We start from the raw sequence: 17,500 nt of genomic DNA on the forward strand, positions 1-17,500 counted from the left end.
TGCTGTGGCCGCGTAAAGGAAAGAGAAAGAGAGAGAAAAGGAGAGTGACCACGGGTGTTAGGGTGTGTGCCGTATGATTTATGATGATGTTTTCGGTTTCATGTTTTCTTCGAGCTGGAGGATTAATACTCGCCGGCCCGACTGGTCCGATTCCGACTCCGATTCGTTCCGTTTCGCCTCAGTTTCCAGTGCGTTTGCCCTTCAATCGGCCCTCCGCCGACTCTGCGGTCGACTGGCGTTTTAGACCCAGCTGCATCGTTGGGCTGCATCCATGGCGAGCGAGCTTCCAAGGTCCAGGCACCTTCGCTCGGAAAGATTTATCACCTCACGAGGGTCGATTAGTGCGATATTTTGGGAGGCTCCCGCACATTCTGGTCGCGCACCGCGTTTGACATGAAAAATATGAATGTAAATCCATGTTCACCACCGGTGCGCCGCTCCACCCGGACAGTGCAGAGGATATTGCACTCCTCTTTACCAAAATAAAAACTCTCCATCTGGTCACCGAGCTCTGGCTAGTCGAGGCAGCTGAAACAATTTACGCTCCATCTCCCAGTTCGTCGCTTCGTGGTCCACCGACAGTGTTGTAGGTGGAAACAGTCTCTTGTCCACCCCGCTGTACTGGTGGGCGGTGGGTGTGTTTGATAAATATGCTACAATTACAATCTATTGAAATGTCAATTTATAACCATTTAGTACGCGTGATCGCTCGAGGTTTTTCTTTTCTTTTTTTTTTGTTTTTTGACCAACCATGTAATCGTTTAAGGCGTGAGACCGGCACGGCACGAGGGTGGATTTGAAACAAGATAAACAATAAATCCAGTCATTTTTAATGTCGCTCCCAGGGTGGCGCACAGAGCGAGAAGTTACTTGTAGGCGGCCAGCATCATGTAACGGTTAATCTGGAGCGATCGCGTTAAGGGCAAACTGAAGAAACGTTTAAGAGCCCTGGACTGGTGGGTTTCATTGCCGATGAACGATCCGGCAGCCCTTTTGTGTGGTCGTTTGATTAAACGGCGAAGTTATGAGTAGCCAAACTAGGACAGGGTAGCACTTTAACACTCTCTTGCACTTCGTTCGATTGATTTCACTGATTGATCATTCTTTGGATTTCTTTGGCATAAAATGCGATTAACGACTGGAGCAGGGGGTTCGATTTAATTCCGCTGGAGATCGAACTATAAAGATGTTGTTAATGAGGCAGAGAATTTGAAGGGTCTTGTAATAAAAGTACAATATCTAATTCATTTATCGGACATTTGGAATAAAATGCCTATGATTAAGTAAATCAGATAGGAACATCCGTTACACAATTTACCTACGTGTTAGAGTCGAATTAGGTCCCATTAAAAGACGATTTCAAGCGCCCTGATGTATTTTCTGGAATCATTGCTGCATAAAACTACACAAGAAGTAGCATCGCATTGGTTAGTATCGCTTACGTCGTTCTTATTCACGCTGATTACCTAAATTAATTTCAAATTGTTGCAAAAAGGATTGAATAAACTTATGCTATGGATTTGCTACAAACAGTACATTAACCAGGCTCGAAATAGAACCTCTGCTGAAGAATGAATCTACTATACGGGATCAGATTGTGAATGTAAAGTATACTCATGTTCATGCGAATATCCTTAAAATTCAACATCTGCTCTGTTTACTATTATCCGTTACCATTATTATCCATTAAAAGAATTCTTGAAGATCGCAATCCTTGGTTGGAATTCTTTCTTCAAAAATAACATTGAACCTCCTCAGAAAAAACTCCTCGACGTCCTCTACCGTTACACCTGATCCGAGCAATCTCACTCACGCCCCACCCCGCTGGCAGTGTGTTCCAGTTTCGAGCGGATCATCCACCTGCAGCGTCTCGGCCGCTATCTTACGCTACGCCACTTTCCCGAACCAGGTCACGGTCCTCTCCCGTCCCGCCAAACACAAATCATGCGGATATTACAGATCGAACATGAAACCAAATCAGATCGGGTGCCGGATGCGTAAACCGCACCCGATGGCCTGGGCAACCAGTAGCGGCTACAGAAGCGAAATCGATCGATCGATCGATCGACCACTCCAGCAGCATGATTTCCATTCTGGATCCGATCGCATACGCTGATAAGGTCGCAGCACACAGAAGCGTTGCGCTCCGTTTTTTTCTTTTTTTTTTTTTTGCTGTCGATCGTCAGCCTCGACCACGTCACTCCGACGCGATGGTGGTCCCCCGAGGGAACGCAAAGAAACGAAGCCAACAGAGCCGCACGCAGGTGATACGCAAGAGGCAACACGCGGTACACGGCCACCATAAATCCATCCACTGCCGTCGATCGCCGATCGATCGTAACGCGCCAGACAGACAGCACCAGTCGGCTACCCCTTCCGCTGGGCCGGTAGCACCCGTGGACGTCGACGTCGTTCAATCGTTGGCGCAGTGCCGGTGGCAGCCGCTAGCCTGTCTTGTAGCTGCCTCCCGGACGTCAAGACGACAAGTCCGGACGACACCTTTATGATGGGGCGCGCAAAAGGGTTCCCTGTGTCCGATCAGGCGGACAAAGGGCCGACCGACCGGCAGTCCCTCACCCTCGCTGAGCGACAGCTCGCTGAGTTTGGAATTGTTTGCCCTGCGCACCACGGAGGAGGCACCCCGGTGAACCGTCCCGTGGTCCAACCAATCGACAGACGGGTGAACCCTGACGGGTGTTGATGAGGTAATAATAAATGCACAAAGCGACAACATGCGCTGGAGTGCGTGCCCGCTGGAAAGGGGGGCTTTGATAATTCATTTAAACGAGCGGCGACCAGGCCTGGAGCCTTCACGCCAGGAGCATAAACCCATTGAACGATTAATGGCCAGCGAGGGAAACGGGGGCACACAGCAGGGGAGTGCCGGTCCATTCAGTGGGAAAAACCCGTTGAAAACGGTCTTGGGGCGCCTTGGCTGGCGGGGCCACACATACTCTGTGGACTCTCGGAGCGCGATCAATACGTGGCCACGCATGGTTGCCCTATTTTGATCGATTGTCGATCTAATGCCGATGATCGCGAGCGTTTATTCGTGCTTGCGTGCTGCGTGCTGCGTGTGGCTTTTGTCCCCGATAGAGAGAGCGCGAGAGAGAGCGAGAGGACGCAGGATCAACACAATCCGTTTCGGAAACCCGTATTTGGGTTTGGCCACAACAATGCGTCCCAGGTTGCTGTTGGCGCTGCTGTTGGTGTTCACTTTTGTACAAAAGATAATAGTCGCCAGTCGCCGCTCCGTACACAATATCCGTCCGTAAACAATGATACAACATTATCCGATCCGGCTTAATGCTGCTGCGTTGCATTTCATGGAGCAGGAGAAGCTCGATCTGCTGGATCGAGATGAAAACAGTATCCCCATAAACACACCAACCGAATCGCCCTTCGAATTGAGCGTGCCCGGTGGCGTTATATTTCATATTCCACTGGCGGCCGCCAGCAGCATGTCAACCTGCCAGTCAGTCAGCAAGCGCGGCCAGTGCCAGTTCAGAGTCCAGGTTTATGAGCCCCAAATTTGCCCGTTAATTAATGCACTGGTCTCTGTGCCGGCTTAATGCGCACACGTTCGAACGTGCGTTCGTGCAACGTGCAGCGATGCGGAGCGCATTTCCATGTATTGAGATGTTTAACAGTTCGATACCGCCCCTGTGCTCCCCTCAGGTCATTTAGTCGATCAAAGTCGATCACGATTCGTTTATCGTGCTCCCGAAATCTGCTAGCGTCTCGTAAAAAAGGTTTCGCATCGCAGGCTCTCATCGCATTGCACCGCGGAATCGCGCGGAATGGTCGCACGTGTTCGCACCTCCTCCCCTCGGCACAGCTGGCCAACGAAACCGCAAAAACCTTCGCTCGCACTAGCTTTCCGCATTTGAATTTTCGGTTGTTTGGTCCGGCATCTCAAATTTCAATCGGCGGGCACACATGTCCACACAACGCGATGCTTCGCACCAACTAGCAACTCGATCGGTGCGGCAAAACAACGGTCCACAGTCCAAGAAGTGCGCAAATGATGAAAACGCGGCGGCCGACTCGGGAACACGGGCCACGAAAAGCTTAAATTGAATTAAATTATTATAAAAATCCATTTACAGCTTCACGGTTCCCGGGCCAAATATGGCAGAACTGGTTCACTTTGGTTTTGGATTTTTCCAACCTGCTGCCGCTCCGAGGTTTATTTTCTTCTTTTTTGTTTTTTCGGAGGGGGCTCCAGACATCACGACGTTCACGACGCTGATGTTGACGATCGACACCGCTGACGACGACAACAACAAGGCCGCGAAAACGGTCTCCGAGAGCACTCTGGCCAGCCGCCGTTTACCTTTCATCGGCCTTAAAGGCACCTTTCGCTTGGTGCGAGCTGCACGCTGGCTGCTGGTGCTGGACGAAAATTGATACATTTCTACGCTGACGATTGCGATCTTGGGTCTGTGCGCGCGCGCTCGCGCCCCAAACGGGAAACTAACGATAAGCGAAAGCTCAGTGAGCCCCACTTCCAGGGGTCGGGACGAGATGGATCAAATTTATGGTCCCCTTAGGAGTTCCGTGCCGCCCGCCCATCGGTTGACGGTTTATCGTGCGTTTTGACCGCCTTTTTGATGTCCGCTACACGCAATGCGCATGCGCTGTCCATGCTCGTCCCGGCACTCCAGAGCGCGGAGATGGAGATTTGCAATTCGATCCTTTTCGGCGGTGCGACCGAAGGGTGTGTCACCGGTTTGTGTAACAGATTGTGACGACAACCCAATGGCCTTTGGCCTGAATAGTTCCTCATGTTTCTTGCGCAAGAGGTGCAAAGATAGATGGGTTGCTGCGCTTTTATCTTTGGAACCACGGTTGGGTGCAGATTGTCGCATCGTTCAACTGATATTGATAGCGATCACACCATCACCATTTGTCTGCTCAGTTGTTTTATTAATATAAACACTGGTAATACTTGTTTGATATTATTTACTTATCAACTGCTCCCACCTAACGAATTTTCTTTATTTGAAACAACAGCGCTGGTCATGCTATAATTGATGTGAAGAATCTAGAATCAATACTTGTTCAGAGCTTGTTCTCAGTGAAATAATATAAATATGATTGTAATTTTTCTATACTTACTTCAATACTTACTGTTTACAACAAGTGAAAGCTGGTTTTCTGTTAAATATTTGCATGTTCAATCATGATCTTTTACGAAATAGATAGTCGAAGAACCGTTACCATTTCCACTATGTAGCTATTCCTTAGCAAAGAAATTTAGAGTGTTTTAACGTGTTTTTGCCTTCCCAAGAACCAAAACGATATTGCATATTTTAAAACTGAGAAAACCAAAACCTAAAGAACGCAAAAACTTATTCTTTATGAAAGATTTATAATAGTTTTATTTATGAAGAACTAGATTGCTACACATTCCGAATGATGTAGAGCATAAATTCTCCAAAAAGAACCAGCAGCATCCACAACATTGTATTATGATGGATTGCTATACGCGATCACTTTTCGGTGTCGATTTTTTTATCACGAAAGCAATATACCCAACCAGTCTATTGACATTGTAACACTGGGCACCACTGGGCAGGCAAACTTCTCCACTAGCCTCCTCGTGCCTCGTTCATTCCAAACACCTTCCCGAATATCTCCCAAAAGCCAGTATTTTTTGCATCATTATGCTCCACACCGAAATGTAGTTCGCAACACAACGTGGTTTCTCCCCGTTTTTTTTCTCCTGTACAAGAAGTCTACCAGACACGTTCCGGACAAGCACCATGACACCAAAATGGTCACGCTCCCGAGGGAGTTGCGAGCGCTCGAGACCGAGGAAGGTGTAAGCATAAAATCATTAACGTTTCAGTTGTTCATCAATTAAAATTCGTCCATAGCGCCCCCGCTCCCCCTATTCCGGGTGTGCACAACGGAATGCAAAAATGTTGTACCTCGTTGATTAAAAATGGATCAGCGGACAGCATCTTGCAATCGACAGAGAGACAGAACAGAGGGTGCAAAACAACAAAACCGTGCTCATGTAATTGACTGACCAAGCAAATGGGGAAAAAAAGCAAAACAAAAAGAAGATGGAGAGCCCCAGAACACCCACTGGCCCGCGGTTCGTCGCTCGACATCCCACGATCGACCACCAGCTCTCTTAATGGAGTGCGTTAATTATTGGAAACTCGATACGTTCGAAGTACCTCTCCCCCTCTCGCCCTCTCGTGTCTTGTTAACAGATACTGCAATCCTTATTGTGTCGTCTCACCGTTGTCACCGATCGTTCGCACCCTGTTTTCGTGGTTACTGGGAGATTCGTGGTGTCAATGGTTCTTATGGATTTTGCAATCATCATGGATTGGCAATCATCAACGGAGCGCAACGGACCCGCAACATCCCCGTGTCCAAAATGGGCGCGCATGCGACAAAAGTTATGTTCACATTAGCGCGAACCGAACACGAACGCGGAGTCCGGAAATGGTTTGGTTTCGATTTCAGCACTTCAGCGATCGATCTGTCCCTCCGCCTCTGACTCGGAGGTCCCTTTCGCTCCCTTTTTACTGATGGCTCACGCATCGGACCACCGGACCGGACACCACGAGCAGGCCAGGCACCACCACGAAATGCTCAACCATTACTCATAATCACGTCTCATAAACTGCCCAACAGCTCCAAGGTGCCACCTTTCCGCCGCAAACCAAACAACATCGATGGACCTCACCGTCCGTGGTGTCTCTGTTTCGAGATGAAGCAAAAGGGGAAAAGCAAAAGGAAAAAAAAAACGACGAGGAATTCCATTCCCGTTCCTTAACATTGCTCTCACGTTATCGCGATCGCGGATCGCTCGCGCTTGCCTCGCTTGCCGGTTGTTCATTCATTGCGGCTCGCCACCCCGGTAGCACCAAAATCCGATGCTGATGTGCGAGCGCGTTTTCTGAATGTAAATGCATTCCGTACCCGCGTGCTTTCCGCCGTGCGAGGATCGCTAGCACTGGAATGTCGCCACCGAGTGACCATCCTTCCGGCGACCGCAAACTGTTCGTTAGCCACGCAGATGATGTTCAACACGGTGAACGGTAGTCTCAGCAGCAGCAGCAGCAACAGCAGCATCCTGTTCTGATTATGATAATGATGGTCAGCGCACTCCGACGGATGGATGGATGGATGGCTGGAACACGGACTTGCACTGGAGCTGACCACCACCAGACGTTAATTATCGTCACCAACCCAAGGGCCATGTGCAGCAGCACCAGCTGCTGCAGCAATAAAACTAATCGTCACGGCCGGTTACGACGACGAGCACGGTGACGGTGACTAGTTGCAGCCAGCCTTTGCAGTCGAGGGCTTGACTCTCGCTCTCCCCGCAATCTTGAGCAAACTTGAGCCTGGGAAGGCAGCACGCACGCACGCTGGGGCTCGGATCTGGCTCTATATATGTGGAAAACTAACGAGCTCTCGCTTCGTGTGTGTTTCCATTCCTTGTTTTCGATTCTTTAAATCAATTACTTCTATTTAACACCTTTTATATTTGAATTAATAAGTGACGACGGCGATGGCGACGTCGTCGGTGGTGGCGCACGTTCCGGCCGACCGATCTGGGCCAGACTCTGGCTGCTGCTGCTGCTGGAATGTTCGCACACCGGTGACTCGCGATTTGACGCATTATGGCATCGGTAAAGGGGCAGTGTGATGTAGTGATGATGGTGTGTCGGCAATTTGGAGCTCCCCATTCCCAGGCTGTTCCCCATTTATGGTTCCCAGACCCCACGGAACCCCACGGACCCGGGCCGTCCGTTCGAGGTGCGGAAAATTGCGATTCGATAGTCCATATGTGCGGTTGACCATTTACGTTCTCGAACAAACGACCGGCTCATTAGTCGTCTTATCGGAGGCCGCTCCTTTGGGTGGTCTTGGCTACCGTGCGGTGGTGTGGACTTGCATGGGGCCACAGATTGATGCCGATGAAAAATGGCACCTCGACAATGATGCTGATCGGGGTACAAAATGAGAGGGCATCATGATTTAAAATCCGATTAGATAGTCCGATTCCAGGGACGTCCGTAAGATAATCGGATGGCCAGTCCCATGGTCAGGTCAAGGTGAGATGATCTGCGCTGTTGGTGATGGTCAAGCTCCAAGCTGACTCACTGAACGAACTCAAGTGCCAGCCCACCTCCCAATTATGGATCGGTTTGATCGGATCGAACACCCAAAATGACTCAATTTCCCACCCATGGCGGATGTGCCGTGGCGACTAATCGATGCACTTTGTTCGCATTGTCAACTGTCTCTGCCTCTCTCTTTAACAAAATACCTGAAGTGCATTTTAAGCAGAACGATTTGTGATCGGATCGGTTATACGGTTGGTCCGGTCGCTTGGCACGGCCGGCCACACCTTTAGACCTCCACCTCCAATAATGTGTTAATCTTTACGTCGATCGGTACCGCCGATCGGACCATGACGCGGCCAACGCGGCAAGGTGGCCGAAAATTGAGTTCTTTTTGCCATTTCGCTGTTTTCGGCCAAGCGGCCACACCGAGCTGTGTGTGTGTGGTTGTGCTTGTGTGTCATAAGCCTCGACTTAATGCGCAAAATTATGAACCATCATGGCCAAAAGTTTGAAATCGCACGATCACGATCGAGCGCGCGCGAAACGCTCGTTTTGCGGTGTTCGCGGACCCCCCCTCAAGTGTGGGACTGAATCGGACCATTGGGCGGTGAGATCCGCGAAATCGAGGTGCCCACAACCCACACAAACGCGCTGGAGACACAGCTCTGGAGCTGGTGTTCGCTCCAGAATCACTTAATTAGCATGGGAATTAATTGTTTTCCCTCTTTTCTCACGTCCACAATGTCACCAAAAAGGCTCCAATTAAGCAAATCACGCAGTGACGCCGCTGAGATTATGCTGGTCAGCACACATACACACAAACGCACACAAATACGCGACCGAGGAGCAGAAATTGATTTCACAGCGAGGGAATGCGAAATGCGGAAAATATCCTTCGGATCGGCGAAGAATGTGGATCAATTATCCGTCTGCCGTCGTTGTCGATCGTCGGCATACGGTTCACACCATACGGACACCCACCTGGGGTTCACATCCTCTCACGCATCTCTCTATCGCGAAGCCTCCGCATGACACCGTGCACTGGCCAGGCAGCGCGGCAGCAGTGACAACGACTTTTAATTGGATTGCCATTAAGGGTCGGATAATTATAAGGCCATCATCCTGTGTCTATTCCCCCTTGGGGAGGGGAGCGCCAGTTACGTGTGCCGCCGATGCTCTATTCGATCGGCAAATAATCGACCGTGGACCGCGGGCTAAGTGATCGGCGAGCCACGATTTCCGATCATCTCCGACGCTCGGGAGCTGCTTGTAACGGAACCATCCTCGAGATCGCAGACTGTACTGGCTGTCGCAAGTGCTGTCAAACACGAAACCTTCGTTCGTAGCTGGTTTGGCAGCCAGTGGATCACGAATTGTACTTGCAGGACCAATAGAAGAGTTGCTTTTAGGGACTGAAGGGGTAGAACCATTACAAAATTGCTTGGTAGAGCCTTTTGAGCAAATTATGAAACTTTTTCAGTGGCTCCCATCTCCAATCCGGTTTTTAAAGACACAGTAAGTCTAAGGGTTACGACTTTTGCATTCTTTTTGATTTTTAAAGCATTATCATAAATCAGGGATCAGTCTCTGGATACGATGATGCCATATTATATCATAAGATCATCATCATTACGATACAACAAATGACATTTGAAATCTTCGATCGAGTACTGTTGAAGAACATCAACATTAATTGAAAATGCAACATCAACTATAAATACCACCGGCCGTCCGTCCTTATATATGTTAAAAAAAAAAACTATAAATACCACCGGTATGAAAAACCCTTCCCCAAAATGTTGATATTCCTGGAAACATGGAATCATAAAAAACTTCATTCTGCGTCAAAAAAACATTATTTTGTAACAAATACTCATAAACAGTACTTCTCCAATACTCCAATAATATAACGAAGAGAAAGAATTCATCTCTCAAATCATACCCAATTGGCCGCGCGACATTAACGTTCTCCAAACCCCTTTTCTCCCGCATATCTTCATTCCGACAGTGACGAGAAGCAAATTGACTTCGCCGAGCAGCTGGAATCGGTCGCGTACGTCCTGTGCGGCGACGGAACGGTGACCTACGACAAGTTCTGCCAAATATGGCACGCCAAAGGGGTAAGTGTACGCCGGACGACACTTGGCGACCGCTCCGATCTCTGCAACTCATCCATTTCCTTCCCACCCCCTGGCCTGGTTTTTATTTGCAGATTCTCGATAAGCTCTATCGATTAATCGACGTCGATTCCACCAATCAGATATCGACCAATCAAATCATGGAGTTCATCTCGAACCTCACCAACTCCCGGTAAGTCGTCGCGACGCGGCTCATCATCAGACAGCTAATTAAACATGGCCTACCACCGTGGCCACCGTGGCCACCGTGGCCAATCAGTTTCGAGCGCTAGCTGTACAACAGAAACCGATAATTAAATCCATTATACCGTTCGACACTTCCGTGGACGGATAGACGAACGGACGGACGGCCGGAGCACTTGCAGGGCCCCCGTGGCGGTGACGGAGTGAAAAGTTGTTCAATTTCAATCGCGACACCATGATTAGTTTTTCCCTAATGCGGACGACACATATCGGCCGGTCGCGGTCTGCCGCGGTGGTCGAGCTGGGCCACCTGCCGCGGTGGCGCAGAAATCGCAAAAATGGTCCGCTCGGGAATGGAAGCAGCTCCGGCCAGAGCCGTCTACCCTGCCGTCCAGTGCCCTGTGGCAAGACGAGAACTCATTCGGTGAAATGTGGCGACGGTCTGCAAGTGGATTGCAGACGAACGGGCCGCAAAAACAGACACAAACCAAAGTGGCTAGATCTTAATCGGTCAACCGAACGCGCGGACACTTGAGGCTGAGTGAAGCAGTGAGTGAGCGTCGCGCCGTGGATTGACGTGGCCCACGAAGCCCTTCGGCACCATCACCGTGGTGCCGATGGATATATTGGACGTTTTCCACCTTTTCTTGTGCTCGCCAATCTACCAACATTTGGTACCGCGCTCGCATGATCGCTCTATCTGTCAACCACGCCAGCAGCTGTTGCGTGATGGTCCCTTCCGGCGTTGAAAGGCTTCGTGGCCGCGAGTGACGTGCCGTTCGCAGTGGATCATTAAGCGGGAAAAAAGGCTAGTAGCAGAAGCTTTTCCCGTCATGGTTTCGCCATGTTTGGCATCTTTGCCTCATCTTCGTTTGCTTTCAGTCCGCTTCCAGGTGTCATCATGGAAGTAGCTACTATGGATCACTCTGGTCTCTGGTCAAACAAAAGTGTCGAGCTACGTCACTTCAATGTATGTTAGTTGTTGCGAGCTGGCGAGAGACCACTGACAGATGCCAATCTGAACTCGTCTGCCACGATCGATAGCATCTCCGCTGCTGTATCGATCGAAGAGTGGCTAGTGATCTGATCTAGAACGCAACAAAATGACGGCACAAGAACCGGGATTTGTTGGCTACGACCAAAAGCGGTAGCCCCTTGTTATTACGCTGCATAAATTAACCGTTGCGTCGGCTGCGAGGCTGTCAAGTCAACCTGCAACGCAATCCATTCACCTTTACAGGACGGTAACGTCCAACCGAAGGGTGCAGGCGACCGAGCATCACCGGGACAGGTCCAATCAAATGGCCCATATGAGGGCAACCATCCCGGAAGATCCCCTGGTCCCTTCGGAATGATCCGCGATCCCGTCCGTCGCGTGTTCTGCGATCTTTATCAAACCGCGGCAAAGGTGCGCTAAGGCATGTGCGGCACGTTGTTTGGACGCGAGCACTAAACCACACCAGCACCATTCAGACTGGCTTTCGACGCGAGCGTGAGCCACAAAAAGCCGATGAAACGGAATGGCCATTCTGGAGTTCCATGTGGGGAAAGGGAGGGAAGGAAGGAAGAAGGACCTAGGGGAGCTTAACGCAAATGAACGCACTTTGCCGATTGACGATCGTAAATCATCCGGCAGTGTCGTCGATTCCTGTGCTCGCGGCGCAGCAGCAACAGCAGCACCATACCAACCGGCAACCGGCTCACGCGGGCTCCATAAATTATGTCGCGAAAGTAATAAAATAAACGGGAACGGGTAGCTGGAATGCTGGCGCTGCGAATGCTGCCGCTAATCAGCAGCTGATCGATATTTTGCTCTCGCGTGGCGTAGGTTTCGTATCGTTGGCGAAGTCTCTCCCGCAGCTATCTATTCCCCATTCCCGCCGGTCCGTTGAAATCCGTGTGCCCAAAGTCCCTGGGCTCTGGACTCTTTGCGTATTGATAAATCGTTCCGCGGTGCATGATTTATCGATTGCAGCCACAGTTCGCTGGTTGAATGTTAACAAGTATATTAGAAACACCGCGACTCCTTGCCTCGGCTCATCATCGTAGAGCTAGGATAGAGGATGGAACCGTTGAAATGATTGCAACACATGTGAGAGTGCACGTGTGGTGTGGTGAGTTGCGCATAATTTATGCGCCACAAAAAAACCCGCTACGAACGAACCGCGAACAGATCGACAAAGAGTCCGTTGGGTGAATTCGTTGAATTCGAATCCGGGAGTCCCGGCCTCCGATCAGCCTCCCAGGGGACCGGAAAGAGGCGAGTAAATGAATCATCGATACGCGGGGCGCGTGAACCCGTATAATGGGAACCGTCAGGTCGTAATTTCTGCTCGCAGTGAACAGAGGGCCTGCGCTGCCCCTGTGAAGTAGCCTAGGGCCTAGTGGAGCATCTAGGAGCCACAGGACGGACGTGCAGTTGCAGTCTGCGTGATTCATTCGCATTAAATACATTTATTGCTGTTTGCACCCCGTGTTCTGGTGCGGCGCGGCACGATTGCCGGTGCTACCTTTCGCCCCGTTTCAGTCGATTACAATAAATAATTAATATCTGTTGCGTCCATGTTCCGTTCGGCTACGGTACGCAGCTTTGGAATCGGTTTGTGAGCTACCACTTTTCAGTCTGCCTTGATGCACACCAGATCTGGTCGGACGCTCCCGGCTCCCTGTATCGGTGCTGTCCATCACGGTTTGATATATTGACCGTTCGCGTGCCGTTTTGCTGCTGCGAAAAGATGGTGTCTAGTGTTCCAGGACGGTTGGTTGGCTCTGAAATGGAAACAAACACTTGAACGGATCAGGTCAACGATCGTTGGTTTGGTCTCGACGACGACGACGACGAATGGCACTGCCACGCGAGATGATCGTGACCAATTTTGAAGAACTGCGAATTCCATTGCCAACCCTCGTCCCACCCCTAAAAGTGCCAAACAAAGTACCAGGTCAGTGTGTTTGTTTATCTACGACAAGAGCCATCCCACGGCACGAGGCGGCTGATCGATCGTGCTTTCCTGCTTGATCATTCGAATGGCTTCAGGGAGTCGCATGGAATCTATCGCGCACAGCACGAGCCCGGCTGCTGAGGTAGGATAGGTGGCCGTTTCCTGTACCACCCCCTTTCCCCCTCATCACGTCGACGGTGTCACGATCGCTAGGAACTCCCCACCGGCATTCAATGATAGTCAAGTCACGACGACGAACACGACGACGACTCCAGAGCACGTGAAGTGACAATGAATGGACCACCCTTCCCTTGCTGGAACTTCCACCATTCATTGATCATTCCACCAGCGAAAGGAGACGAGTATCAGGGAGTGTTTGATTCACAAAAGCTCGACCGTTCACTTCGGTCCACCCGAAGATCCAAACAGTCGATCGCGCGATATCGTGGTGGTGGTAAAATATTGTTCCAAATCCGACGCACCGTTTGGCACATCTGGATGCGTCGCGCTAACGGCTACGGTAAGCTGGAACAATAGAACGTTTGTGATAAATCGATCCCGCATACCGGACACCTCGCGTGGCACCCTCTGCCCTATGCCCAATCGCTGTCGAACCCGTGTCGGACCGCAGTAGCTACCGATCCATCTGATTTATGAAGCAGCAGCAGCAGCAGCAGCAGCACACACCGAGAGTATCGTGGTCCGTGAATCTTCCTGCTGTCACCTTGCAGCCTTGAGATCGATGAGCGAAACGCCTAAAGCGGACACTTCGAGCGTCCTAAGCGACTACCAGCTCGTCTCTTCGTTTTCCCCCGCCGTGGCTGTGAATGATCGCGAACGGCCTTATACGGTTAATCAAGATTTATGGGCCGAGAAGGGAACGCCGGATGCGCCACGGACCACCATAATGAATGGCGAGCTCGTCGCCGTAGCCAGAGTGTCTTACCGGTGCTCAGTCCAGAGGCCAGCTCTGGTTCCAGGTGCCGCGATGTGGAGCGATTTGTCATTGAATCCGCAGGAACACAGGAACGTTACTCCTGCTCGTCGAAGTGGATCTCGACTGGAACCATGGAACACCGAAGCATAACAGTACACCACACTTGACATCCGCTCCTCACCGTTGGAGGTCCAAACGCACTTGTGCGCATTCCCGCGGGGGCTTCCACTCGACAGCATGCAAGCTGACACCTTCTTGACGTCGCTAAGATGGTGCCCTCATGGCCACTGCCTGCTGCTCGCGCTGTCCACTCGAACGGACTCGGACTGCAGCAAATTGACGACTCATGTAAACACAATGTCCACGCACCAGCAGCAGCTCAATAGTGCCGCAGGGCACAGTAGGACCTTCGTTTCCCATGGAAAGGGCCCGTCCGAGAGTGTGCCGTGTGTCACCGTTCACTCTCCTCCGTTCCCACCAGTCCGCCGGTGGTTTCCTTTGTTTTTCGGAGCTTTGCGTTATCTGTTGCACAGGCGAAGAAAGCCAATTAGACCCAACAACAAGCCATCGGCTCGCTCCAGCAAACCAAACCATGCCCGCTGACGCTGATCGACTGCTGATTGATCGATTATTAGCTCCACGGCGTGGAGAAGTGGCCGCGTGGACAACGAACGTCACTGCCGCCCCTTGGTATCGATGCCACAGTCAGAGGACACACAATGGTCGTGTTAAGTGGACCCATGAAGAGAGGTGCGCCTCCGCTTGAAAGGGTAAATTGAAACATTGTGGTGAGTGCGCGTCAACAATGGCGAATGACTCGGTTTTCGGAGCAGCAGCAGCAGCAGCAGCAGAAAAATTAGGTTTCTTTCGCGAGCTCGCGAGAAACCATTTTTCACATTCATTCATAAGGTTGATTGATTGGGATAGCTCAATACGCAAAGCGTTGTCTGCGTCTCTGTAATGGCTTGGTCGGCTCTGTGAATACATAAATGGTCGCGACGTCTTCCTGGGCCTTCGCCCTTAAAAAAACACTGAAAGGATAAACAGGGTTTACGTCGTCTGTCGTCGACGGTGTTGTCTTCAGATTGATGTACCGTGTTGGCCGAGACGATTAAGCAAAGAAAATGGCGCGCTAGAGCTGGAGGCACTAATGGACGCATCTGAGGCGCCACTGGAAAGCCACGCGCATCGGGATTACCAAAATTGGCACGGTTAACCTTTTGAGGCTTTTGAGAAGCGGCGTAGATAGACACGTGGGACCGCTTCTACCCAATTCGGCCATAGGGGCCACCAGTTCACAATAGAAACTCGTTGGTTGAATGTTTTTTTATGACGACACCGAGCACTGAGATTCCGGATCATGGGCATCAGCATCGTAATGCCAAGGAGTCGTGCAGTTCTAGAAGCCTGCCAAGTCCTCACGCGAACCTTTCACACGATGTGCGAAACGATGTACTTAAAATGAAGATACCCTGGTCGTACCTTTGCTACTGTGCGGTCGAGCGATCGTTTTATTCACGGTGCAACCAATCGAGTGCAACCGAATGCATAGTAATTTCCTTCCGTTCCCTTTTTGATTCTCTGATTGTATCCCTTTCCCCCAAGACCCCGGACCGGCTTCGACAAGTCGTCCCTCGAGCGGCTGGAGCAACTGTTCATCAAAACTGTCGGCAACGAGAAGGAGATTCGCCGGGAGGAGTTCAAGAAAATTGTTACCTCGAAGAACGTGAGTAGCAGCAGCAGCAAACCGCGCGTAACCGGTGGTCAATTAGAGGGTACGGAACTGCACTCCTTCTTCCTCTTCTGCTTCTCCTTCACAGCCCTTCTTCACCGAGCGTGTGTTCCAAATATTCGACAAGGACAACTCGGGATCCATCTCGCTGCAGGTGAGTCGTTGCAGTTTGGCCTTTCGATCGTCGTATTCGATTTTAATCCCCTCGGGGCCCTTTCCACTCTCTCCTTCTCCCTCTCACTCTCTCTGATTGTAGGAATTCATCGATGCCATCCACCAGTTCGCCGGCCAATCGCCAGAGGACAAAATTAAATTCCTCTTCAAGGTGTACGATCTGGACGGTACAGGAAACATCATTCAGTTTGATACACTTATGCACCCCAATATTTGGAGCGCCCCCCGCGGAAACGTGGCGGGAACATTGACGATCTCGGCGACACGATGACGACGACTCAGACTCCGGCGACTTCCCTTTTGCCAACCGACGATCGACGCGCTCACGGAACCGGAAACCATTAAGTGACAGAACTGGCCACGGGGGAAAACAATTAATGGTTAACCGTATCATTTCTGGGTCTCTGGGTCTATACGGCCACCGAAACACCCCATTGACCCTGAAAGCGACGACAACGACGACGACGACAACGTTTCCCACGAAACTGGACCAATTCGGTCCGGGGAACCCGCGAAGCCACACGCAGACACGCCAGCACAAACGCTCAAAAGCTTTTGTTGGGTAGGATTTAAGTCCGAAAGGTGGCCGTGAGACACCCTTGGCCACAAAAACCGCACACATGCGAGCTTCCGTGCTTCCGCTTCTATTGCGTGCGACCGCACAATGGACTTCAATCACAATTCACTGAACACGACATTGAGCTTCTTTCTCTAGTGAAATGAAAGGTGCTACTTAGGGACGTGTGCCAGGGACCCGGAAAGTGGGTTACCTACCAGGACGACGAAGAACTGGCTCCCCAAAAAAACCACAGGACACCAACTCAACACCAAGCAAGCACACCGGCCTCCCCATTACAGCAAACTTTTTCTCATTCTGCTCTTCAATCTCTACTCCTCCATATCGCCATGGTCCGGGAAATGTGCGGCACGGAACTCGGAACGAACGGACGGATGGACTGGACACATGCCGCTGTACACGCGCCGAACTCCAGGTGACGGGTTGATTCAACACCGCGAGCTCCAGCATGTCATGCGCGCCTGCATGGAGGAAAATGGAATGCGATTCTCCGAGGAACAGGTTAGTGTCTGCGAGCTGTGACAGCGGGAGTCGTACCCGCCCAGCTACGTCATACGGGTTGCTTCAATTGATTTATGCCGTACCGCGTCAAACTTTGTCCACCGGTACCGGCACCCCTAGGAACGAGAAAAGGAGTACAAGAGGGTCCACGGGATGGTGAAGGTGTAAATATCATAACCTGAATCAATGGACAGCGCCGGGAGTTGTAATTTATAGC

General features: G+C 50.8%; 1 protein-coding gene across 1 annotated transcript in view; it reads left to right on the top strand.

Annotated features, from left to right (window-relative positions):
- The window catches only part of LOC126576951 (uncharacterized), a 59,189-nt gene that overhangs the window by 30,977 nt on the left and 10,712 nt on the right, over positions 1–17,500 (top strand). The window contains exons 3-8 of the mRNA XM_050238274.1: positions 10,108–10,219; positions 10,312–10,409; positions 15,905–16,025; positions 16,120–16,185; positions 16,288–16,372; positions 17,198–17,283. Coding sequence (XP_050094231.1) covers positions 10,108–10,219; positions 10,312–10,409; positions 15,905–16,025; positions 16,120–16,185; positions 16,288–16,372; positions 17,198–17,283 — 568 coding nt within the window. The remainder of the gene's footprint in view (positions 1–10,107; positions 10,220–10,311; positions 10,410–15,904; positions 16,026–16,119; positions 16,186–16,287; positions 16,373–17,197; positions 17,284–17,500) is intronic.

The sequence above is a fragment of the Anopheles aquasalis genome, chromosome 2, assembly GCF_943734665.1.
Source record: "Anopheles aquasalis chromosome 2, idAnoAquaMG_Q_19, whole genome shotgun sequence".
Taxonomy (NCBI): Eukaryota; Metazoa; Arthropoda; class Insecta; order Diptera; family Culicidae; genus Anopheles; species Anopheles aquasalis.